Below are 27,577 nucleotides of genomic sequence, written 5' to 3'. Positions count from 1 at the left end.
TATCTATAGGATGCTTTGCAAAAAAGGCAAGACAGTTTATTTGTATCTGATCAATATTTATGTCACATACTGAAATAACGTTCAGTTTTCTGAAAACCTGAAACCGTTTAATTTGTTTAAATTTGTTTTACATTATGAAACTTCTTTATTATGGGTTGATGTTGGTAAATGGAGATGAGACATCTCTTCTGTTAAGGGTTAAATCAAGCCTAAGGATTTGTGTTAATTGTACTTTTATATGTATTCACCCTGCAAACACCACCTCCTCTTCTCCTTGTTTCCAGCCACAGTTGGCAGCAAAAATGTATGAAAATGCAGCACCAAATAATAGTCGGACAAAGCGGATCAACATGCAGAACATTTATTTGCTTATTTGCAGATATTGCCCTCAAGCATTGGTGGAGACCAAAACAGAGCTTGAATGAGTTATTATTGACATTAATGCACGTTTAAATAAGCAGCTGTTGAGTGCTCAAAAAATACTGCTCCACACTCACATGTTGACTTTGGGGCAGTATATTTTTCACAGAGTCTATTAGACAAATGACAATGCTGATGGAGCATTCAGAGCCCGGCGTTAACTTTACTTCCATGTCAATTCCAATCTTGAAATCCTGAGTAAAACATTGATCACCGCACAGATCTGTCTGCGCTCGCTCAGTAGCTCTGTCAATAATAAACTTCCATACATCAATAGCAAGTCGCTGAAGGAAAGCAGATAGCCTCTAAATGGCTTTCAATCCAGAGCTATTCTGGATTGTTTTCCGTCTCTTTCTTCCAAATGCCCCCACTCTGCAGATATTTGTTGTGTTCACTAATGAAAGAAATGAAAAACAACATATTCACAGAAGCCCAGAACAAGCTAGCAGGTAGGGGTTGAGTGTGTAGCCCAGGGCCACTGCAACACAACAGATGGCTGTTGCTGGGATCGAATCTGTTACTGTTTGGTTCCAGGGTGTTCTCCTCAAGCACCGGACCACCCTGCCACCCAGTTCAGATTGTACTTTGTTGGAGGCCATTTTTCTAAAGCAGATGGAAGGTGGTTGTAATTTCATAGGCTTGTATGTTAGAGAGCAATCTGGTAGGTCTGCTCGAACAATTTGTTCTGATAGCAGCCTGCTCATTTCCTTTGTACTCCCCAGTTATTAATCTAGTCATGTCATGGCAAATTTATTTAGAAAGCCCTTTGATAAATCAGGACTGTCATAGAATACTGTACAGAGAACAAATAGTTTAAAGACAGATAAGAGAGGAGAGACAAAAAAGAGAGCCAGACTTTCATTCTAATCATGTTGTCAGGACAAAAAAAGCCTCATATTCCCTTTTTCCTTTGCTCAAATCTCCCTTCTTCTGTGTAATATTCATTTTGACAAAGGGGCGATTTAAAATTATCGTAGTGCCTGACTCATTGAAAGTCTGGATGAGAGTGTCTACTTGAAATGTAAAAGTGTTAGTGTCTCTATTACTTTCCGAATTATGTTGATTTTTATTTTTGTACCATTTTATTTCTGCGTCCTCCGAGGATCTGGGAAAAAAAACAGGACAGAGATTGACTGCTGTGTATTATCGCCGCATCTTTGTTATTCATATCCATCTTTTCACCGGCATTTAATCCGCATGCATATTCAGAGTGCCGCGGACAATCAGTGGATTTGAGCAGAGGACGTGCTCAGGTCCGCAGGGAGGTGTCGCCCGCTTCCACTGTGCTGTTTGTTGACAGCCGCTTGATGAAAATGGGGATTGTGCTAAATTATATGACAGAGCATAAAGCAGCGCTGCAAATGAAAACACTTTGTGCCCACATGAATGATGATGATTTTTTTGCCTCACACTATTTTGCCTCACTATCTTACTACAGCATACACAATATTGTGAAAATTATGTCCAATTGCTGCAAGCATGTCGCGTATTCTAATCACTGTAGTTGCTAAATATGCCTTCCCAATGTGGACAGTAACAGTGACAAAAAAAAACTGTTAAACTGTTAAACTAGTTCACTGCATCATGTTAGCCTGAACAACAAACACTGCTGAGATGTGAGCCAGGTTTATAATACATTTTGCTCTTCTTATATTATGATGCTCAGCTGTTTTCTTATTACAATATCTTTTGTGAAAAACTTGAACAAATCTTTTTGATTTCATTGTCTAAATGTTTTGCAGTCCTCGACATTCAAAGCAACATATGTGACTTCAGGAACAAAGGGCTGTTGTTAGTTCATCAGTAAACCTGGTGCTCAAATTACAAAAGCAGTGAAGTGACACTTTATAACGACGCTCCGAGGCCACTCTCCACTGCTTACTGCAGTTTCAGTCCCGTATTGAGCCATCCAGGCTTGTATCATTTTCAGAAGAGAGATTCACATGATTGATGACAAACAGGGCCTTGCTCTCTTTTTGATTCCTCTCCATTCCTTTTCTTTCAGGCCTGTCTTGTCCCAAACTATAAAACTCTCTTTTATTGAAAATCTATAAAAACTCTCCAGTGCTAAATATCACCATTCTCTGGTCTGAGGATCAAGATATGTCAATCTGGGACAGAGAAGCTCCTTAGGGAATGGACAGACGCTTTCTCAATGTTTAATTGCTGAAGCTTCCATCCAAGAGGAATGACTGATGATTTTTTGCGTTAGAGACTATTTTTAAATATTTGGTTACGCAAGAAAAGAAAGTTTTGTAATTTCACTTTTTTTGGCTGGTTTGAATATGTACTCAGCATTTAAATACTTTATTCTCTACTGTTTTTGTTGTAACTTCTACTATTTATATCAAAGGACTTCAGGCCATGGCCCCCTTAGCTGACAGAGAGATGGAGTAGGGACCCTGTACTATATATATTGTCAGGAACTCTGTTGCATAATTAACTGGGCCTACAATAACGTGTAGACAGGCTTAAAGTGCCATGTCTAAACAAGTTGGCAGCAGTTGTAGCATGGCTAATGTTGGGTGCATTGCCCTCACCCTCTGCTATTTCTCCAGTGGCTTCTGAGGTGGAAGGTACGTCAGAGTCTCAGCTCAGTTAGTTTTAAAACAATCCAGCGTGGCTGACAAGAATGTGGGAGGCAGACAGTCATGATATATTTATAGCATATACTGTATATATTATGTATATACATACATGTGTAGACTTATCAGTTTTGTGTTGAATTAAATTAAATTAGATGATTTTTTTTATTAATACAATTATATGTAAAATGTAATATTTACCCAAGAAATGTCATCTATTCCATACAGGTACATGATATCATAATAATAACCAATACAACATATACAGTATAAAATATTTTCTAAAATAGCATTAGTGCGTTTTTAATTTAATGTTTAAATGTTTAAAACTGTTTTAAGCATCTGTCTGGTCATTAAAGACAGAGGGTAGTGAAATTGCATTTAGTGACTGGATATTTATTACAGCTGACTTCCCTTCTTAGGTTTAAACGTGCTGTTTAACTGATTCAGCTGTGAGATTATTCTGCCCACCTGGAAACGCTTGAAAACACTGCAGCCTACAACACGTGAACTCTTTTCTTTTGAAACCTCGCCCATGTTGCCTCTTTTGTGCGATGACTTCCAGCTCACAGCACGTGAGACCCCAGTGTGTGAACTTAATTTCTACTGAGCGTGCCCTCTCTCCCAATCGTCACACAGCGGTACTGTGAATAAGCAAAGCTTTGCGAGGGGAAACTGTCATATCGGCCTGCAGGTCACATTAATGACTCAGCTCCTGGCCTTAAGAATCAGCTGCCTTCAGTTCAACTCTAATATCAACATCAGCTGTGTTACTCTGTCGGTGTGAAGCAGTTATAGCTGATGCACCATTTCAGCAACACCTTCTCATTTGAGCACACAATCATGCATTTTGCTTTCAGGTTTTAGTGCTTTCAGAGTGATACTATGACTGTTTTTATGATTGCATCTGTGAATAAGTGTCTACAGTGTGAGTGGGCTTATGTAACACTGGCAACACTGACTTTTATTCACACCCAGTACTGGCCAAAAATCCTAAAATTTCCTTTTTTGATATTTTACACTCACCTTTGTGTTCTTGTAGCTTGATTTGCTCGATTTTTCCTGCAAACATCCAACAATGCTACCACATTTCCTCTTAGCTCCATACAGTATGTAGTAATGTATCCACGCATTCGAGACAGAATACAATCTGATTGTAGACACATTCTAGTTGGACGTTGAAAACATTTAAATGCACCAGTCTCTCTGCAATTTTCAAATACATCAGTAAGTGGTCCGCGGAAGCTTCTACAGGGTCAGTCACATGTGATTATCAGTGACGCCGAAATAACACCAAAATTAACAGTTGTTCTCCTTGTCTCATTAAAGTGGCGGGAAGACGCGTCTCCAGTGATTTGAACACGCACGATCTTGCTGAGCTGTTGTAGCACTTATCTGATCCCAGATCAGAGTGATCTTTTTGAGTGAGAGAGCAATGTGAAAGAGTGTACGAAGATGGTAAATCTCTTTCTCTCTCTCCAAGTTCATACAAGCTGTAGTTGTTAGCTCGGTAGCTGTTACTGCTAACTGGAAGTTGTTCCAACTAAGCTGGTTAAGTGGCCAAATTCTTCTTCTTCTGGTGTTCTCGGCACGTAACAGACAGCTTCATGTGCACTACCACCACCCTCTGGACTGGAATAGAAGCTGCTCTTGATTTGAATGTGGAAGAACCCACCCATCCACACACACACACACACACACACACACACACACACACAAAAACAACCCTACAGTGCCAACAGTGGACTACATATTTACAGTGACCAACTGTGGACCTCTGTTTCTGGTAATTTTATGCTGGTTAAGCGGGCAAGTTATTCTTCTTCTTCTTGTTCTCGGCAGTTAACAGACAGCTTCATGTGCACTACCACCACCCTCTGGACTGGAATAGAAGCTGCTCTTGATTTGAATGTGGACCAGGAAGGATCTAAACCCTTCTAAAAATAGGTGTACGTGTTTTGTTGTCAAAAACATCCGTTATGGTCCGGGAAATGACACAACTTTACCACGGCTGTAATAGGTAGCACAAGAATTTCCTGGAAAAAGATGTGAACAGGTGCATCGCTCTTTCTGGTTACTGCTTCGGCCTGCCAGCAAAATTGGCAATCGAGTAACAATAAAGTCTTGCACAGAGGGGTTCCACCACTGCTGGTTACATTTGGCAGACGTATCCTCCTCTCCACCAGAGAAGGTGATGCACTCCGGAGCGCTGCGCTCAAATAAACAGGAGGCCTCAGACGTTGCCTCATCATTGTATACCAGATGCACAGGATCTGATCACAGAATACACACTGAGCTACGAATGTGGGTGCAGATCAAATTTTTCTGGCTTCGGCTGACAGACTGATATGTGTTTCTTTGTGCATGTATATAGATGATATGTATATATAGATATCTGACTTTATGTCAAAACCGCTTGTGTTCAAGTACTATGGGTATGGCCAGCCAATCAGCTGGCTTGCCTCCATTTAAAAAACCTGCGTTTGTGTCTCTCTGATTGTTGTGTTGCCACTGATTTGAAATCTGACATTTCAGGATGAAGTTCCCGTTAGCGTGCAATCATATTTTCCTCTTTGCAAACCAAGCTATAAAGCCTTCGCCGTGTCCTCTGCTACATCTCCTCATTTCCCTGGCTTAATTGAAATCGGTGTGCCCTGTGTGTGTTGCCTATTTCATTTCCAAACCATAACAAACAAATCATTTACAAATGCTCTTTTTCCTCAAGCTATTTTAAAGGCGCACGCTCCACTTTTATCCCATCACATAGGCCGAGTTTTCCCTGGGAGTCTGGTGATAGTATAAGTAGAAGTAAAGTGAACAGGACTATTTATTTGGTCAGTCCCCTCTAACACTTCCCCTCACGTAGATTAAGTTTCAGAAGCTGCCTCTCGGCAATTAAATCTATCAGAGGGCAGCAGAGAGCGCTCCGTCAGAACTGTTCCAATAATTGCAATTTAAATGAATATGGATTCAAAAACTTTGACAACACAGAGTCAGTTATTTTGCAACTTGGGACTGAAAAGAAAGAGGTTTTTCTCCTGTCACATCTCCTGGTTTTGTTTTCCTTTCTCCTCGGATGAACAGGAGCCTCTCATTTACTATTCTCTTTCTTTCTGTTTACAGACACATAGAGAACTGGACAGGATTGCAGACTCTGAGAGACGTCGATATGGAGCTCTACACTGGACTACAGAGACTGTGAGTGTTGATGCTGTTATCTGAAGGGGAGCGGGGAGAGACAAGTGATAGACACTTCTCTGTATTTCGGTCCTACTGTGTTGCAGATCTGGAAAAGGACAGTGGAACCTGTACCGCTGTTAATCCCTGTTTTCCATCAGGTTGCCCGTCTGCTCGCCGCAGAGCCGCCAATGGTTTTCCTCCAAGAGATGAGAGCAGTAATTCAGCTCAGAACACAAGTGGCTGCGGCATCTCCAGCAATGCGTCAGGATTTAATGTCCGATACTTCTCCGAATGTGACACCATCCGGGTTAATTCTCAGAGGATGTGACAAGGTGTTAGAGGGGTGTGTGCAAAGCAGAGGGAGTGTTGTTTCTGATCCTAACACAAGCTGATGTTTAAACAAGCTTTTAATTCTTGACAGTCACACGCCAGTGGAACATCCCCTTCACTTTGCTTAGCCACTGATCAAATAATGCTAAAAAGCAGCAGGGAAAATTGAATTAGGGGTCCCTGCTGTTGTGTTGTGATTTTTTTTTCAACCCTCATCTCTTCACTTCTTAAAGCAATGTTACGCTCTTTTGCTGCTTTGCCACCCTGCACTATGAGGCCACTTTCTTTACATTCCTCTTGCCCTGCCACTCCTCACTCCACAGACGCTGCCTATTCCTCCTCCACATTTTTTTCCCTCTCTCTGCAGAGAACCGTATTCTCCCTTGCCCTCCAAATTCAGAGCTGCCCTCTCCCCTGATCCCCTAGATCCCTCATCAGGGAGGCCAAGAGCAATATCTCCACCACTAAATTAGCATTTTTCTCATTACCACCGCCTCTCTCCTGCTGCCTTGTCTGGGGATGCTGGCTCCTCCCTGGCTGGAGTCGGGCCTTCCCAGGGAAGGCTGTTACCTTGTGATGCTGCCCAGTGGGGCTGTTAGCCGTGAGGACGGATGAGTGAGACAAAAATCAGTCTGGGATACTTTACATCACCTCATTTTAAATTTGAACTCGCTCATCTTTATTTTAATCAAATGAAAAAAAGATGCAAGCCGTTAAATTAAACACTGATTTATTAAATGTTTTAAATAACTGTAGAGTGCATATCCCAAATTAGGGTAATTTTATTTCAGAAGATGTTTGTTTTAAGACTCTGCGCTCGTGTTTTAGAGTTCACTTATCATTTATCTAATATTACACGTTTTCTAATTAAACACCAACAAACAACAACGTGTTAGAAACATTCTTAGCAATCCAACAGAAGCCAATCTGTTTGAACATAAAGAGTTGTTTCGTGTAATTAACTGGATTCAGTTACAATAAAAGGCAAAGCTGCTGGTTATATTTTTACTGTCAACAAATTGCATAAAAAGACAGATAAAAACCAACATAGCAGTTGTCCTGGTCTCAATACCGTCTGTTTACCTCTGCCCACTGGTTTCTACTGATGACACAACTTAAAAAAAAAGGGTCACAAACTTATATTTAATAAAAAAATAAATACAAATCCAAACTACTTTCATTAAAAAGCTGGCCACTGTAGCTTTTGGCAAACATGAGTAAACAGTGCATTTGTCTTGGATTATTATATTATCATATAGATTGATACATCGCACTCCCGATTGGTAATTTCTCCTGTTGATCTCTGAATTTCAAAATGATACAAAGTCAAATGGTTGTTTCTCAGTTCCTGGGTAGATGTGAGTTTTGCTACCTGGCAGCTCGAGAACACATTGTTCCAATGACCAGGGCCGCATTAAATGGACAGATTATTTTAGGGGGACTGTTATAAAGGGGCCCCCGATATGCACCCTTTGATATGTTGTAAACAAACACAGATTTGTTAAATACCACATGATTACTATTATACTCATGCATTTAGTTAGGTATATATATATTTATATTATTCTATATTGATAATAAATTGGCTAGTCTTTAATTTATAGGAAAAGCAAAGCTAACATGTTTAAAAATGAATGAATAAATATATAAACCTTGAAAAAAGTTTGACTAGAGAATCTTCAATTTTTATAATTTCGAAATATTTTCCAGTGTATGTTAAACATGATCAGGTAGGCAATTATTTCCTTATGTCGGGCCCCTCTAGGGACAGTTTGGCTCCATCATGTGCCTAGAATGCCTACGCCCTGATCCAGCCCACCATATTATCTCGCCTGATGTGCATCTCGGGACTTCGCTCGCTCAACTCCTTCACTCCGTTTACTTTGCTTCTCAAAGTGGATGGAACAGGTCCCAAGAAGAAGAAATACAGAAATACACTTACAAATGTCTCTCCACTCAGTGTGAGACTTTCCACTTCATTGACATTTGCCTCCTATATAACTCGCTCGTCCTCCTGCCTCCGCACTGCAGCGCTCTATCATTTTATCCTTCCTCTTCTCTTTAAGTTTCTGCCTTGCAGTGATGGAGCCTCCACTCACACACACACACCGATCAAAATGTTTGAACTCAAGTATATTTTGTAATGCAAATTGTAGATGTTGACTTTTGGTTTCCTTTTTGAACATTTTGTATTTTTTTGAAAAATTATTTTACTGTGAGCTATAAATATAAGTTCCTGACCCAGTTTCACAGCCTGGTGTTGGCAGGTACGCATTTGGTGAACTACTAAGTATTTAAGGCAGTCGGACAACGTATGGGGGATTGAGCCAAAATAAAATACAGTGTGTGTTCATGGAAAGGGATGTTAATCACTTTACTGCAGAGAATATTTTTGATCAGTTACGCCTGTCGGTTTTGGTTCATTTACATACAGACACACTGTCTGCTAACGACAAACAAAGTGCTGTATAAAGTCAGTGAGGGAACAGTTCCTCCAGAGGGGCAACAAAGTTAAATGGAAGTTAAACTTGTGATGCTACTCTTTAGCTTAGTAATACTGCTAGCACTATGCTGTACCACATTAAGATCAAGCACACTGCTGCCATGTCAAAGGATGGCTAGCAGCCAAAGATCACGTTGCTGCGAGTCGGGAAGATTAAACGTGCGCGCTGGTTGGGGAGATGTATGCTGCCAATCAGTGTGGCAGAGGGTGAGAGATTCAAAGAGTTATGACATCAGGGCTACTGATGAGCTAAAAGTCAAGGTAGCCAGGTCGGACAGGTTAAGGGCCCATATTGACATCACATTACTTTCTGGCAGAAAAGCTCTGGTGGCGCACATGGGAGCGCCCGGTTCAACAAAAAGGACACATCTCAGCACGTTGGTTTTGATAGACATTAGCTAACACCATGGTAACAGAGGGCTGACTATTTAGCTCAAGCCAAGCTTACAACAACGGTCGTACAAGCGCTCACCAGCCACATTCAGTGTACAGCTGATCTGCCTCAACAAAAGCCCTTTTCGGTGTCTGTTACGAGCAGCTCAAACTCAAGATAGATGAACACAGCCAGAGCAAGCTTCTCCTCCAATTCAGTTTGATCAATTGGGATGTAGTGAGATTATGACAATATGTCAGGTTTCCTACTAATATGCAACACAGCAGCATTACATTATCAGAGAATTATAGCTTGTTGAATGTTGAGTTTCTTTTTGATAGTTGAACTAGAACTCTATGGCACACAGTTAGCTATCAGACAATAATTAAATTCAATTTAGTTGCCACTTGCTTAACACTAATAAGAAAACAGACTATAACCAGACCTATGGTTGTTATTTTTGTGCATCATTGTGTTAAAATGTGTGTTTTTGAATAATGCACTTGCACTTCCCATGGTATTGCATGTTCAAGTACATCTTACCTTGTTTTATATCTGATTTTTAAAAACGGGCAGTGTGGCAACTTTAATGTAGTTCAAAAGCACCCTTCAAGTAAAAATTGCAGTCGAGTGCCGAAGCCTTGCACCAAATGACACATGGATCACGACCCATGTACTGTTAACACTCCTTTAATCAAATATATTTTAGTCCAGCCTTTAACAAATCAGAACGTGTTCAGAACACCTCACACCCATCAAATTACTGTTTTTTTAAAGGGATGATTGCATTCAATCAAAAATGTTGTCATCACTGCCGAGAGGATATTAACCAAAGCGCAACACTCATTTACGCATAAGACAATTCCGAGGGAGTGAAATAATAGTGAAATCATCCCGGGGAACCCATCGGGACGTTCCAGAGGGCCCCAAAAACACTTCGCTGGGAACCTCACTTTGGGAACTTTGGGGCGATAAAAAGCCACGTCCCTGTCAAACACCACAGAGGCATGATCAGACTTCTGCGAGGTAATTGGCACCAACAGCTGGGTATAATCAGCACACTGCGTTATGTGGCGCTCACTGATGATGTCAATGACTTCTTTGGAGAGAGACATCTGTGATTACAAGATTAGAAGTCATTACCATTGTAGCACCAGAACAGTGTTTTCCAAACTGGGGCACTGGGAATAACTGGGCTCCTTGAGAGGGTTCCACGGGGTCCCCAGCAAAATTAGGATTGGTTTAATTTCATAGTTTTTCACTCCATACAAGTTAACACAATGAGGGAATGTGCACGTTCCCATCAAAGGTTTCACTCACTTTATAGTAACGGCACAAATCTTTCATCAAATGGTGGTTCAAAGAAAATTTCCATTTCAGTGTCAGGTCCGCAGGGTGTACACATGCAGATTGAAGTTAGAGTAATTGGAATAGACAAGAAACTATTCTGATTTGTCACAGTGGACTGCTGCAACAGAGACGGGAAAATGTCTTGAAATGAGTAGCAGTACTGTCTTATGCTTCCTTACCAGGCCACCATTTTGTGTATTTATAACAGGTTTATTTGCAGTTGTTTTATGTGAAAGGACAAAAAAAGAATAACACTGAGACACAATAGTGAAAGAGGGAAATCTTCTGAGACACAACAAACCAAAACAAGGGGAAAACAGATGAGGTGCAGAAACCAGAAAAATGCAGCACAAATAAAGGACAGCGAAAAATAATCCAACATGGCCTTGATGCAGTTACATGATCACATCCATGTGAGGCTGTGTGTGTGAGCCCACGCTGGGATGAAAAGAAATGTCTTTGTTCCGATGATTTGTTCACAGTTTCATCTCTATTTTATCATTTCAGAACGATCATGAATTGCAAACTGAAGGTGATCCAGGCTCGAGCGTTCGCTCAGAACCCACACCTACGCTACATGTAAGTAAATATTCCGTCTTTGACAACCATGTTTCCTGTGCCTCCAAAAGATTCATTATGATCTGCAATGCCTGACAGCTTGCGGTATACGGCTACAGACGAGTTAGTGTCGAGCAGAAGATGATGCGGTTGATAGAGACTGGCCTCGGGAAAATTGTGGCACTGCCATTACTGTCGCAACAGCCGCACATCTTAAATGAGACATCCATTATTTGCCTTGGATAATTGGATTCCTATCTGCCCCGGTTCTTTGTGCTGCGGCAGAGCAACATGCCAAAGACGCAGTTCCATTTAGTCAGCTCTCGCCAAATGGACAATTTGTGCAGAAGGCCGAGCATCAGAGAGCTGGGAGAAGAACAAGGTAATTTCTTTAACAAAGGTTGATATGTCACCCTGTGTGACAGCTAGTTATTCCCCAATTTTCCAGGAGTAAACACTGTGAGGAAGTCACTCACAGTCTTTTACCTGTACACGTTGCCATTTGCAATTTCCAGTTGTCAGTTGAGAGGCAGCTTGGTCTCTCCTTACTTCTGTGGATTACTGCTGTTAGGCCTGAACCTCTGCACCCTGCACTGCAGCCGTGTGTGTGTGTGAGCGAGAGGGAGAGATAGCAAGCGGCAGTTCAAACTGTGGTTGCTAATGTAAATTCACTTTATGTCAGTCAGGAACTTAATCTTGGTTGTTAGTGAGGCAGAAAAGTAGTCTGATTATCAAATTTATCGTGTGTTATGAGCTGACTTCTGGGTAACTGATTATCTGCGTACATCCCTGCGTGCACACACTGCGCCGTGCGTGTGTGTAGACGTCCTAGAAAAAAGTTTGCACTGCTTGAATCTTTATCTAGTTAGGTGATTGGTGAAACTAATTGAGCTCATCAACATTTAATGGAAGTTATTTAAATCCCCCCTTCACTTTAATTTTCTCTCTAGAAAACTGACTTGCAAAGACAAGGCTGAAAACAAATGTATCGTAACCTTCTCACCTCTTCCTGCCTTCTTCTCACCAACCGTAATTGCTATGCAGCGGCAGGGATGCAAAACATGTGAAAGATAGAAGAGGAGATTGGGTGAGAGGCTGACGGTGCCGGTTTTTCCGTCGCTCTCACCACTGGGGTAACGGTAAACAAGAGCGTGTTTTTCAGACCCTCAGTTAGTGATCATTAGAGTGCAAAAACAATTACAGCTGAAACCAAAAATACAATCTTTCCTGTAAAGTGATGCTTTTCACCCTGTACGCTCTCACACCAGACAGCACACTGCTCTTTGATTAGGACTAAAAATGTGACAACTATTCTGAAATTAGAACAAAACTAGTGTGTTGAGGTGTATTTCGCCTCCTCTAGATACATTTTAACTTCAACATGGAGGCATATGTGTTGTAATCAGTGAAAGCCCCACCCCAGACAGTGACAGGCCTCTTTTGTGGTCTCGTTAATGTAGATGGATGGTTGCTAGGTGACACCGAGGATGATGATGTCAAAGAAGATTAATTATTATGCCTAAGCTTAGCCTCAGAAGGCCGACCTCATTGATGTATGTGTCAGACAGGTCCACTCAAAGCTCGGGCTATCAGACGCTCAACTGGTTGCTCCTTTGTGGGGAGAACTGAAGCTCTTTATGTCAGGCTGAGGCGAAAACATGTGAAATGAGACACATAAAAGACGCGTCTCCGATACCATCCTTCCAATTAATAATCTTTCACTCCGTGATTTAATACATGTATCATGCATTATTTTGTATGCACACACATTACATACTTTGACTTGACGATTGTCTATTCACATGTATTTACTTTGTAATTCTTAGCATGTTGAATGGTGTGCGAGGCTGCAGAGAGGGTGGTACTGTGGTGGTGTCCCGCTCTCTACAGTGACTGGGTGTTACTTCAATAGCCAGAAATGTTTCATACCACATCATTTTGTGTGGTTAGTTCAGGTCAGGGTGCTTTAAACATTGAAAATTCAGACTGAGAAAGCTTTTTTAGTGTCTTATGAAACTAACGTTAACTACCTCTGTAAGAGATGGAAGCGGTGTGTATACAAGGAATTTTAAACCATCTTAGAAGGCGCATACCGCCACCTACTATCTTGGAGTGTGTACTGCACTTCTTCGTATGATCTGCTCTGTTTAGCCGATATTATACATTTCCGGATATTATGCAGTATTCCCCCTGGTGCTTACTGAACTGTTAGTAATATCTGTAACATTTACTTTATCAATTGATATTGACCTTATGTGTTTGAACAAGAAGGTAGTGCTCTGACTTCCTGTCTTCGCTGCGTTATGTAAATTGAAATCTGCTGCTTATTGTGATCACCTTCTGTCTGACATTTGAGCGAATACCTGTCCTGTTTCATAACACACTGCAGGCTGCAATGTGAGAGACTGCCAGGGCTGGAGACTTTTTACTACAGCAGTCTGACAAACATCCACTGATATTTATATAGTGGTGCTAATTAGATCAGTTCTCCCACACAGCTCCGGGATCAGCCATGTTACTGTTATAATCCAGCCATGGTGACCGGTCAGGGTCTTGATGTTTGTGTTTAATTATGTGTTTATAACAAAATGATACCATTAAAGAAGCTGTCTGAGCCTGGACACTTCAAAATGTGTGTCAATGCAGTATTTATTCATCCAAAACACAGCAGACTCATCTGGTTATTATTAATGTGTACTTTTACACATAGCTCGGTTTTATATGACATGGGGTCATTATTTTGCATCAAGCTGTTTAAATATACATATAAATAAAAAGAATATATAATATATTACATAGTTGCATGAAAGGTTTTAATTGAATTCATATTGAATGTCATAGTGCTGCAAATCATTTTGATAACATCATCATACTGAAAGTCTGAACGTCCATCCTGTGCTATTTATTTAGTTTTTGCAAAAAGGGATTCAAATTTAAGACACAAAGAAGCAGGAAGTTAAAAGAACTATAGGCAAGCTTGAATGATGAGCTAAAAGTCCAAACTCTTCAATCTAAACAAAAGCTGGTAAAGGAAGATCCAAGGGGAAAGCTGAAGAGAAATCTAAAGCTGAAGACAAACCAGATGCCACAGAGAACAAAGCAGGAACACAGAGGACACATGGGGACCAGGAACAAGCACAGGAGCACAGGAACACAGCAGACGCAGGATAAAACAGACAAATTGACCGAGGGTTACAGAAAAACACAGGTTTAAATACAATAACAAACAATAAGACTGGGGAAAATAGAGAAAGACAAGTGGAAAGGCACAACAAGACACATGGGAATATAATCTACAAAATAAAACAGGAATAAATCAAGACCAAATCTTGACATTTTGAATTTGAATTTAAACTTCTGTTACAACACATAGTAAGCTGTTTGAGCTAAGGAAACGCTCGACCGAGCCTAAATTTGTCCCCAAGATTTTGTTTTTTAATACGACTGCTGTGGCGTTGTGATGCTGTCAGATCATGAACTCCTTATACATGTGGTATGTTTTCCCACTTTTAGAAATGTATAGCAGGCTGTCTCTATCGATCAGAGAAATGAAAAAGTATTAAATGAAGTAATGAAAATAAAAAATAACAAACCACATGTAAAGAAATATCAGGGAGTTTTTTTGAGGAGGTTCTGGGGACATGGTTTTGGAAACTTGTATAGTGAAGCACAGGGGCCACTTTAAAAGCTTAGCAATAGTAATAGTGTTATTGTTCAGTCGATAAAGTGGTTAACCCAGATCTTCATGAATGAATGATACACTGTAACTAACTACAGCACTGAAAGCAATCGTTAGCGTCTTGTTACCGTGGCAAATGCTCCAGTTAAGTGACAAGACGTCTTGGAAGTTGTTATGGGGGCTAAGAATAAGATACACCTGTGCTAAACACACCGCAGCATTTACAGCCATTTTAACAAATGTTCAAACAATGGAAGACACATCTCTTGTCAAAGCATCAGTGAAGTGTATTGGTGCATAAAAGATTTGCAGAAATGTTGCAAGCCAGTGCGTTCATTAAGCCTGCAGCCTGCTGAGGTGTCCTTGAGCAAGCCACAGAACCTCTCATTTTCTGCTCAGACAGCCCAGATGAGAGTATCAGCTACAGAACCTAAAGGTAAATACAAATGTGCAAGGCTGTACGAAGCTCCAGAATGTGATTAATTCCCCTGCGTTAAATCTGTGCAACACTCATGACACAAATATTTGAGCAGCACTCGGAGTAAACGTGCTTGCAAGTCGCAAACAGGAAATCAACAAACTGTGATATTTACTTTTTAAACACCTTGCCGATGCTTTTATTTGGTTAATGATTGACAATTAGTGTTTCTGAGATTCCAGAACCACAGTTACTAAAAGGAGGACAACTTACATTTCTACGTTGTCTGTGCCCATGTGTCCTAGGATCTATATCTCCTGATGTTTTAAAGGAGATATATTCTGCTTTTTGTTTTCCTTTCCTTTCCACAGCTGCTCTATTCATGCTAGCGGTGCTGGCTCAGGCGTGTGTGAGCTAACCAATCAGAGCAGACTTGGTATTCAGGAGGGATGGCCTTAAAGAGACAGGAGCTAAAACAGAGTGTTTCAGACAGAGGGAGAAGACAGTTCTTACATAAGATACAAAGATAAAAGAATAACCAAGATCACAGTTTGTTTCTCAGTAAACAGTCAAGAGGGAGTTGGGGACAGAGACGTGTCAGAGCTGAGAACTCTAATCTGTTGCAGCTCGTTTAAAGTAAAAGTGAAAAGTGTTTAACTTAATACACGAGTGCAAGTTACTGGCCAAAGTAAATGAATGACTATTGGTATGAAAACTTTTCTCTTGCCAAGCCATTTGAAAAGTTTTCTATGGGATATCTGCTTTAAAAAAACCGCTCATCAACTAAACATATTACTGTGTTTGTCTCAGTGGCTCCAGTGGCTCAGCAGCAAATCCCCTCTCACCAGTTGTTGCGGCTGGAGAAACTGATGAAACAGCCTTGAACCTCTTAAGTGCCATAAAGGGACACCGAAGGGACAATCAGTAATATTTTGCACAGCTTTTGCAGAAAATGACCACGATCAGTGCCAGGAAGACCAAAGCTGCTGAGATGTGAGCCGTCTCGTCTGTACTCCATATGTATTTCATGCGTGACCTCTGCGCCCTGGACTTCGGCGAGCGTGTGTCATCAAACCGCTGTTGGACTTTCAAAGCTCAGTTTTATTTGCACATGTATTGGAAAACACATCATACAACATGGGGAAATGGTTCCTTTGGCAGATTCACATCCTAATTTCACAACACGAAAGAACATTATAAAATGTACACTTATATGGGCTGTTGTCCAGTAATAGCTCTCTGTTATCTGCAGGCTTCAGCATCAGGAGAACATGCTGCTGATACAGTTAGGTTACAGATGTTAGGCTGGAATAAACTACCGTTGCAGTTTCTACTTTTGTACCACTGAACTAAAGATTGGTGATTTTGTGTTTAATGTGGTACTTCAGTTTATAGAGCTGTGGGCTGCATACCTACTTAAAACATCCAATGGAAGAGACTGATCCGAAAATAAAGTCTGCAGTGCAAGGAATCATTTAATTTAGACTATAACCTTTAAGGCAGTGCAGGTTAAACCACTGACTGTGTAAAATATGGACGCAGCTTCTGACTTTGAAAAGTGAAGCCCTAAACCTGCATTCTTACTCATGACCAGAAGGGAGCGACAGCGCTGGTTCCAAAAATAACCTAATTTTACGTAAGATTATGAGAAAATTACCCTAACTCTCCCTTGAGTTCTCATCCTAGTAAATAGTTTCCTAATGAGGTCATGGTTTCAATCCCTAGTTTCTAGTCTGCTTCAGTACAGCACAATGTTCATTTATTAAATTATGGTCCCGTTTAGATTAGAATCGAAGACAAAACCGGGTTTGGCTACCTTGTGATTGAGAAGTTTCTACCACAGTGTGTCCTTGGGGTTCAATCAGGACATCCTCCCCAGCTCCACCCACATGTCCAAATATGGTCCCTACTGGCTCCAGAAAACTAAGATGGCTACAGCTGTAATGCCAAACTCAACGTAGCTTTAGACTTAACCGGAGCTATCTGTTAGCTAGAGTTGCAGTGGATACAATGGTCGGGGCCAGTTGAAGGGTTCAGACAAGGATAATCATCACATGTACTGTAACGGAGCGGCTGTTTTATCATTTTGGAGTAAAATAAGTGGTTCTGTTTTCTCTTCCACACTCCACGCTTCTTCATGTAGAACAGCTCCATGTGCAGGGGAGAAGCCAGGCATCTAAATCACAATTCTGTTCATTGGGTGATTAAATAGACATTAACAAATGGCTTTAAAGAAATAATTAAATATTAAAGTTAACTGAATTTCACATTCAGTTAACTGGTAAGTGAAAGTAATAACAATCTGTTGGCTGAACACAGAGGAGCTGACTACTCACTTCTTGCTGTCTTTATTGCAAACACACTAGTGAGGTTGAAAAAGACTCACTATTGTTTTAAATGAACAAGTAGCATGGCAAAGTATCCGTTACCCCAACTTTACCTTTAAGAGTCTCCTTCAACAGTTGCAATGTCTGAGTGTTTCAACAGATGTGTGGAGGCCTGAGCTCAATCGTCTTTGTCTTTGTGTCAGAAATTGACTCTTTTTTATTTTAATGGGATCTGTAGTCTGCCCGACGATAGCCGCTTTACTCTTTCCTGCAGAATGTGATGGTGGAGATATAAGGGACAGGAGCCCTTGTGAAATGTCTTTAGATAATAGTAATTGTATGAAAGCTTTAATCTCCTTCAGAATAGTTTGAGATTACACACACACACACACACACACACACACACTCAGAGGGCCAATGAAGGTGTTGTGCTGACGACTTACATCCTGCGTTGCCTCACCTTGCCAGTGCTCACAGTAAATGGGCATTATCATGTGTATTGGAGATTTATGTTAGATGAATTAATTGTGTTGTTGCAGCATTGCAAGAGGACTGTGCTGGGTTAAACCCATTATTATTAAATCATTATTGCTTATTGCTCATTATAGCCTCCTCCAATTGGGTCTCTCCCACGCTCACACAGTTACAAGCGTTTGAGAAGTGGTTATATGACCTTGCATTGCTTGGTCAGGCAGGCAGAGGAGGCATGCCATCGAAAACCAGTCACACACAGCTGGATTGTGCCCCAGCAGTTTAAAATGCACCATTTTCACTCCAGCTTTGGTTGAGGACATGCATCCATTTGTATTTTTCTCCTGTGATGACTGTATGTGTACTTGACCACACTGACCCGTTACATAACCTGACTCACTTTACTGGAATATTAAACTGTCAGTCTGAATATACAATATGATGATTACGTGACAACCATTTTCCCTGAACCTGTTTTTACACAATACTTTGAATACTGTATATAAAGAGTGGTGCTGTTCAGAAAGTTTCCTAAAGACACTGTTGGTCCGGGGTGAGATAGTTCTCATCCTTGAAGTCTTTTCTCTTGTTAAATTCAGTAATCACATTGATTGTTGGTAAATCAAATACCAACACATCTTTTGTCTAGCTCTTGAAGTGATCATTGATCAGAATGATTTTCTCATAATAATAAATAATAAATCTCACATAATTCTGTGACAGCTGTAAGTCTTTGCTGATTGATGGATGAGTCTGTCTCTCTGGACACTATTTGGACCTGTTTTCTTTTTTTTCTCTGTGGCAGCAAAAACATTAGAGCCATCAAAAACTCCTGCAGGTTAAAATGGGCTTACTAAACACATCTAGGTGGATTTAGTCTGAAACACAAATTGTAAATGGAATTGAGGACACCCTTTAGTGTTGCCAAATTTAAGATGCAAAAAGAAAAAAAAAGAAGAACAAGAACAATAAAAACACTTAAATCTGTTGGACCAGTGCCACACGTTCTCCCATAGATGTACAATGAGAACTGCATACAGCGTCACGGGCAGAACCAGGTCATTCCTTTGAAAGTTGCTCAGTTGCGCATGATGGCAGAAAAGTTTGACTTCCTGGTTACAGGATTACCTGGATGTTCTGCGTTGTGCACTCTGAGACTTCCGCTGGCCCAGTCAGCTAACTGCCATTTTAACCCCCGGCTAACTTAAATAGGGATATAATCATTTAAAATTGCAATTTGTGAAAATTTTAGTTGAAAACATCCCTGGCCTCTTACAGTCAAAGTCTCCTGAACTAGCAGTGTAAACACCAACACTCTGCTAGCTGCATGGCTATCTGACTAGCTAATGAGAGCTACAGTTAGCAGATGTTAATCACATGGATTGCCAACTATGAACTTGCTCTCTCTACTTACAATTATTACCTGTTTGTCTGCATACTCAATTGGACCACAACTGCAAACCTGCTTTTTCAAATGTAATTTCTTAGATGAAAAACAATTCTGGTTCAACATCTGAGTTTCATATTTTGGGAAACACTCTTATTGCTTTCTGGAGCACAAGTAGATGAGAAGGTCATTGACACTCTCATTACAAATTAACTTGTTTTGTCTAAAGGTAAAAAAAGAAATAATGATCTACCTGCACCTTTAAAGCTCATTAATGTGGTCGAATTATATCTCAGATGTTTAATCTGTTTTTAAATGAAGAACACAAGAGGCTGCGACTTTCTAGGGTTTTATCTCACGGTAAGATAACTGACAGGTGTTATTCTACCATCTGGTCAGAGCTAGCCCCAACTGTTTCCAGTCTCTGCATTAAGCTAAGCTAACTGTCTGCTACATATTTAGTGTAGACCATTCTCATCTAACTCTCTGTAGGAAATCCAATTATCTTAAGATTAAGACTCAGGACTTGCATGTAACATTTGGGAGGGTGACTCATACCTCTGATTAACACCAGAAGACAATGGCTGACTGCTAGCTAGCTAGGCAGAAACTTGTCAGTGTCATTTCAGCGATCACTTCCTGTTCTGCCGCTCCCTTGGATCCCTCCAGCTGTGAATACCCAGCGTTCTCGCTTCGCTATACTGTGACATTCATTTCACACACATTTATCTTCAACACAAACCATCAGGTGGAAATGCGGTCAACAAAGGTGCCACTGTGAGGTCTCAGGCTTTCAACTTATTTCTGCCACTGCTGGGTCCAGTTCTCTATTTGATGTTGCTGGCTGGTCAGGCTTCGTGCGCTGTGCTTGTCCCCGCCTGTGTCAAATTAAAGGTCAGCGTCTGGATGGTGAGGCAACTCTTCTCTTTATTCCAGTGCAGCCGAGGGAGAGGCCCAATAAATCTGGAGGGAACGTTGTCACCGGGGAGTCTGAAAGGTCACTCCCCACAGGGTGAGGGAAGTGGAGAGACTCTCTCATTAAATCTTCCCGGCTACGTGTCTTTTTACATTTTTTTTATTTTTTTTATTCCTAAATGTCACTTTCATACTCGGGTCAGCTGGCCGACTCGCCTGAGACCACCTTTAATTAGAAGTCTGATTATTCTCTGTTTACCTTGTTGAGGCTTTTAAACTCTCTGCTTTCTCTTCCTCATTCCTTTAACATAGACTTTCTTTCGCCCTTCCTCCTCCTCCTGTGTCTTTCGTTTTCCGTCAGGTTTTCAGGTAGCCTGTTCACTTCAGATGGCAGCTGACTGGGAGATAGAATGGTTACCCAGCTGACACCTTCAGTCTCTGTAGTGTTATGCCTGGTGCCTCTATAGGCACATAAAAATAGAGCAGTGATCTTGTAGGTGTAAATGAATGCTAAACCATTATATGCTGTCTGTGTCAAGCATCTTACATTCACACTCAGAGCTGTTAAGAGACGCTCCAACCCAGAGAAAGCAGAAAAGGGGCCAGGGTCGTTGCCAGAGATCAACCAAACATGATCATATTTTAACCTATTGGCACTGGAAGAAGCTGAACTTGAGACCTTTTCTCTATTAGATGAGCTCTGCAGCCATTACTACACACACAGTCGGTGTGAAAGGGTGAATCGTTAAGTGTGTATTAAATGTTTCTTTTTTACCTTGTCTCGGGGGTAAGAGGAGCTAGTTTGCCTGTATCAATTCGTACTTAAAAAATCCTCATGACACCATAACCCTTCTGGCATGAACAGGCTGAGGTGGCAGTAAACCGGTAGTTAGAAAGTGAAACGGAACCATTCTGAAGAGTTGTCATTTTGAAACCCAGACATGCTGGGGAATTGTGAGTGGGTGGGGAGACAGGCTTAAGGTACCGGTCTTTTAATGTGGGGTTTGTACAAGACACTTATCCATAATCAGTGTATTACCTGCAGTAGATGACCGTCAGCTCTCCCACTGTGTGGAGAAGCAGCGCGTAGTACTGACAGGTCAGCAGAGCATTGTACTGCTAAACAGCACAGGTAAGACATATTTTAGCCACCTGATTGGCTGCAGGGTGTCCATTAACCCCTGATATATGGACACCTACTAACTAGTTCCACTCAAACTGACTATTCACCGCTGTAAATCAATGCGCTAGCTGGCGTATCAAATCTGAATATGTTATTTCCAGCACTGAGTTCAGTCTGTCAGTCCTTCAGTGTCTTATCCTCTGAACACCACAGGGTGGCGACTGTAACACACAAGCTGCAGAAAGTTCACTTCCCCTCTAAATTTACTGATACGCGAATATAATCTCACATCCTGTTCGCTGTTAAACTCTCTGCTTCAGGCTGCAGCCACAGTAACGTTACACACGGCTGGTCATTTGTTCGTGAACATCTTGCTATTGATTGGGGACAATGACATGACTGGTTAGTTAGCTAATCGTGTTAGCTAGCATACTGTCAAATTATATTTACTGTTTGTCAACCGTATGCAATGTTATTGACTTTGAATCTTGCTAGCATAGCGTTAGCTTTCTGGCTCATCGCTAAGCGGACTAGAATATCTCCCGTTGCCAAGTCGTATCTATGGTCCGTCCTATTTACTGGAGGAGTGAACAACGCTTCCGTTGCATAAGAATCTTACGGGAGAGTAATGATTGTTCCAGGTATTAGTCAAACCCTCAGGCGTTACCAGGGAAACTAAGTTATGGCTTGTGAAAAACTTTATATTTTGATTGTAATACGCATGAAAATGTAAATTAATGGTCCGAATTTCTTTTCTTTGGCAAGTGACCATGGTATAAGCGGGATAATGCCCTTCGAGGTGTCCATAAACAGGAGTTATAGGCCTCCGCGTCGTCAATTAACTCCTGTTTATGGACACCTCGTAGGGCATTATCCCTTACATATATATATATATATATATATATATATATATATATATATATATATATATATATCCCTTACATGTATATATATATATATACATATATATATATATATATATATCCCTTACATGTATATATATATATATATATATATATATATATATATATATATATATATATATATATATAAAAGTGTATGGTATATATTTTGAACACTGTTGGTGCTTTACATTGCCGTCAGACAGCCGCATAGTACCACAGCTGTGCAGGAATACAGATGTTGCATGGTCGAGGGACTGCAGAGCCATAAAATTCCAAATTCCAAAGGTCCTACTGTCAGTTCTGTTTAGCAGTACAATGCCCTTTAAGGACAAAGGCCAGATGTTAGTGGGATTTTCTTGGTCCAGTTGATAGGGGTTAAACGAATAAATAGGAAGCGGGGCGGTGTTAAGGAATATTCATCCTTTCTCCCCCGGGAAAAACACATTTCCTCTCTGGAAAAAATAGTGACAGCTTTAGAGCCTTTATAAACAAGTAATGTACCTGCTATTATTGGAGCTGTTTCAATCCGTCACTGAGCATCTTTTCTGTTTACTTCCATTAACAATTCATTATTTTAGATGTGAACAAGGCCTTGTTATGCCAGTTTATGACCCAAAAAAAACCTCTCAGGGTACATGTGTCAGCAAAACTCAAGTCTAGCTGTAGCAGTTTAAAGTCTCATTTATAATGGCACAATAACATCACTGAGGAAGGTAATTACAATTCCTGAAATCAATATCAGTTCATTAATGCCTACAAAGTTAATGTTAAAGACAAGAAAAAGCTGCAAAGAATATCATTAAGATAAAGCTACTGTGATTGCTACACCCTCAAATATCTACTGCTGTTCTCCCGAGAGGAAAATATCCATCTGTGTTTAGACTTCTCAAATTATAGCAATCCAGAATACATTAAAATAACTATTCAGCTGTGTTTGCAAAGCTATACAAGTGAACACAGTAATGTGGGCTAGCGTAAATGTTTTGCTTCTGTGGGAGTCAGCGCATGACTTTTGATTCTTTAACAAATGCATAACGGCTGTTTATCTCTCCCCATCCTGTCCTTTCTCAGTTTAGCTTTGCTCTGGAGGAGGACTTCCTCCTACACTCAGGCTGTACCCTTCAGAGACCAGCACTATTTATTCCAGTGAGCCAGTTATTTCCATCAAATAATACACATGCGGTATGAAGCTGGGTGCATGCCATACATACAGGCACTGGATGCATATAGTGCACTGCAGAATCTTTCCCTGAATCAACAGCAGCTCAGCTGAGATCACACTCTAGCGCTTCCTGCCCACTGTGCTCTGTGTGGTCGCGTTTCTGCTTTCCGAGTGTGTTAAATTGGAAGTTGGCGTTGCTCTGCGGGTAAAGGTTGCGTGGACCTGATTCACTCCCACAGGCCGACCTGCCGCTCGTCTCTGCCGGGGCTGAAGCCGTATGACTGTGGGAGATAGCTGATGGGGAGGTGAAGGGTACTTCAGGATCTCCCTCTAACATTAGATGTTGTAGTAGACCACCCCCGCCATTTTGAAAAAAACTCACCACGCACAATGCATCGCATGAAATCACTCTTTCAGTGTAGGAACCGGACGTGTTGCTGTGCCTGCTGCTGTGTTCCTGCAGTCGATGAAACACACTGCTGTTTGATAGCGCAGTCTGCTCCCTGTCTCTGTTCTAGAGTGGGGGTAATGGATTTTTCCAGTATGGAAAATGGTGAATTTTTCATGAGGAAAAAAATAAATAAAGTGCAACTCAACAACAGAGGAGAAGAACACATTAGAAGCACCAGTTAAACAGGGCATATAGTGAGGCGAGGCTTATTCCCCAGACGTGGAAGTTTGAGAGAGCAAACAAGCATTTGAAATTGAAGCAGCACATTCATAAATTTATACTGAGTTCAAATTTACATTCCGTCCTCATGCTCGGATGCTTGGATGTGCTTGTGGCTAATCTCACTGTAAACACAAACACAAAGCTTGCCACCCCCTGATAGTGGTGTCATGGAGCATGGTATCTGCTGGCGGCGTGGACTGTGGGGAGAAACGCTCCGCTGCTCACCGGCCGGCTATCTGCCGTGACTTGACCACTGGGACACTCTCTGGTTTTGAATGGAGTGCATCAATCTACACTTTTAGGTCTGAACTGTCTATACTGCTTGTTTTGTATCGATGAAATGAGCTCTGAGGCTGGGCGGAGACTGTACAGAGCGTAGACTGATGTTGATGAGTGCAGGGCCTGAATACAACAGGTAGACAAGTGACTCTAGTGCTCTGTCAAACAGAAAGGCTTGTCAGACATGCTAAAGGGCCCATCTGCAGGCTGAGTCACTAAAAGATGTGCCCACTCTAATCCATAAAGCACCATAAATTCTACTTTTGTGTCTGCGGAGCCATTAGGGTCAGCATGACATTAATTTATTCTGTCTGCTCTGTTATCCATGCCAGGCCATAATGGAAAAGTCTGGCGATATTCTATATTTGCTCATTATCAACAAGCCCCTTAGACCAAAAAAACATCCTACGAACAACAAGATCCAAAATGACTATTTCTACAGACTGCAGACTGGATTCTGTATCATCGACAGAGTCACAGCTGACTCACATAAACCTCACCAACATGGGTTGAATGAGCACCTGTAGGTCCAGCTTCTATAGGCTACATCTGGGTATGAAATCCTCACTACACTGTGCTTTTATCAACGATCTTAATCTAGTCTTTAATTACCTCCCCGCGCCGTCTCACTCCCTCTTCCTCTCCCCAGGGCACATGTGGGCACATTCAGACTAGACAGTAGAGCAGTGACAGCTGCGTATATGTTGAGGAAGTTGATCAGTGTTTTACATAACATACCAACTGCCAACGTATTTGCAAATATGTGTTAGTCTGGCCCATAACTTTATTTTTTTTGGGCGGCTCACACAAGTTGAACATACCCTCTCTGTATGTGGAGTTATGCTTGAGTGAAGTCAAATATCTCAAGTAGAAGAGAGCTGGAGGTTCTCTCAGTAGCTGACTAACCAAGTGAAAATCACACAGAAAAGACAACATTGAACATTTTAGTCTGTTTTGAAGGAAATTCTAAATAGGAGACTCCATAACAAATATTGTTGATGGAAGATTTTTTGGGTTTATGACTTACATCTTATATTATAGGTTCAGCCATCATTTCTATTGGTTATGGTAACACTGTACTGAGGTCACTGTAAAACACGCAAAAACAAAGCAGGTGGCACGCCAGCCGACAGTTAGACAACATGTTCAACAACAATGTTTCTTTTTTTTCTCTTTTACTTTATCGATGGTGATATGTTGTGGTTTCTTTCTTGTGACAATTGTACTTATTGTAAGTCGCTTTGGACAAATGCGTCTGTTAGAGAGATAGAGAGAGAGAGAAATGATTTCAAAATCAAGAAAAATATACATCTTTCTGACTCTTTCTGCCCTACTGTGGTGCCAAACCACTTAATGCAACTTCAACACTAAATTACTATATGGAAGCAGGTTGTGTGTGTGTTTGAACGTGCGTGTGTGTGTGTTGGTCGGTGTTTCTTTAGGGTCCTAATTACTTTTCTTGCTTCGCTCAGTCAACGTCCCAACAAATTGATATGGGAGTGATGCATTGCTGCGAAAAGCCCCGTCTGGCTCAAACCAAACGTGAAAATTTAGTTTTTAAAAAAATGTGACGAGGTAGAGGACAGATGTGAAAGAGAGATGTGTGACACACAGGCTACAGGTAGCTATGGACAGGAGAAAGAGTGAGCAAGAGACAGAGAAATTAGGTATGAAAGCAGGACTAAAGTAGAAGGAGGCTTTCACCTCAAGGCCTGTTCAGAGAGACGGAGAGTCGCCAGGCTGTGCAGGCGATCTTTACATCCATAATCACAGCACTCTAGCAGAGCCTAATGCTTTATGACGGCTTTGCGGGTCCTGAGACAGCAGTGGGTGGTTGTGGGTCGCGGTGTGCCACAGGAATAATGGCTCCAGTTAATCTGCAGTACAGGACATTCAGTCTCAGAGGACTCCATGTCAACCGGCGTGACTGGATCGATAGCGTCTGTAACGCTGAGCTTTCTCCTACCGCCTCAAGTTCAAACCTCCCACCGACAGTTCACTGCATCCTCACCTTGCTGCCTTCACTTTACCGACGTTGCTTTTGATCTCTCGAGTGTTGAACAACCAAAGTGGGGAAAAATGATCCAGGTGAGACAACATTTTCTTTACATGAGCTGAGGGAGCAGCTAAAAATAGCTGCTTTCATCTCGGTGAAGGATCGGGTCTAGGTGCCGTGCAGGAGCTCGTTTGCGGCGCTCCGTCCTCTTAACCGAGATGCTGGAGCGCTTTCAAGCTGCGATGCAGGAGTTCGGACATGCAGGGTCATCATGCTCTCCGCTCACTGTGTGCTTGTCAGTGTCTGAGGTGGGAAGCTGGAGCAGCAGCGGCAGAAGCAGCAGCAGCCCTTCTCTGAGGCAGCCAAATCCCGCAGGCCAGATGAGGTTCTGTGATTCCTGAGGCAGCACTTTGCCCCCGGCCCCCTCCCCTCCGCTCAGTTCCACCCTCCTCCATCCTCCCACATCACTCCCCACTCACTCTGCAACCTGTGCACTGACAGACAGTTGTCTGACTGAGGCCTGACACTGGGTGTACACAGCGCCAAGCCCTCCGACACAGGCGCCGTCAATCAAACGACACTGGCGAGGAACCCTCAGATGTGTTTGGACAAGAGGATGAGGATTTCAGCCTCGCAGATTGCTATTTACTGTGCCATGAGGGGGAGAGGATCAGACCTTTTCTCCCGAAGCCCTGTGGCTCTGCTGCCTGGCCTCTGGATGGAGCCCACTGGCCTCTCATACACGGAGGTTGTGTGGCGGTGTGAGAGTGTGGCAGTGGGCTGATTTCCCTGTGACAGAGACAGATAGAGGGGACTGACTTTGATAATGTGAAAAAGGAAATAAGGTTTTTTCCCTCCTGTGTATCCAGGGAGGCTGATAAGATGGCTGTTTGGAGCGTTAACGGTACAGTCTGTTTCCGTCTCCACACTTCTCTGTACGAGA

The 27,577-nt window shown here is 41.6% G+C and overlaps 1 protein-coding gene across 4 annotated transcripts in view; it reads left to right on the top strand.

Moving 5' to 3' along the window:
• ntrk3b (neurotrophic tyrosine kinase, receptor, type 3b) overlaps positions 1–27,577 on the top strand; it is a 189,345-nt gene that overhangs the window by 29,575 nt on the left and 132,193 nt on the right. For all 4 annotated transcript variants that reach the window (XM_030414473.1, XM_030414472.1, XM_030414471.1 and 1 more), the window contains exons 2-3: positions 6,129–6,203; positions 11,249–11,320. In XM_030414473.1, coding sequence (XP_030270333.1) covers positions 6,129–6,203; positions 11,249–11,320 — 147 coding nt within the window. The remainder of the gene's footprint in view (positions 1–6,128; positions 6,204–11,248; positions 11,321–27,577) is intronic.

This window comes from Sparus aurata, chromosome 4 (genome assembly GCF_900880675.1).
Source record: "Sparus aurata chromosome 4, fSpaAur1.1, whole genome shotgun sequence".
Lineage (NCBI taxonomy): Eukaryota > Metazoa > Chordata > Actinopteri > Spariformes > Sparidae > Sparus > Sparus aurata.
Note: the sequence above shows the minus strand (reverse complement) of the source record. Positions and strands in the feature narration are given on the sequence as shown.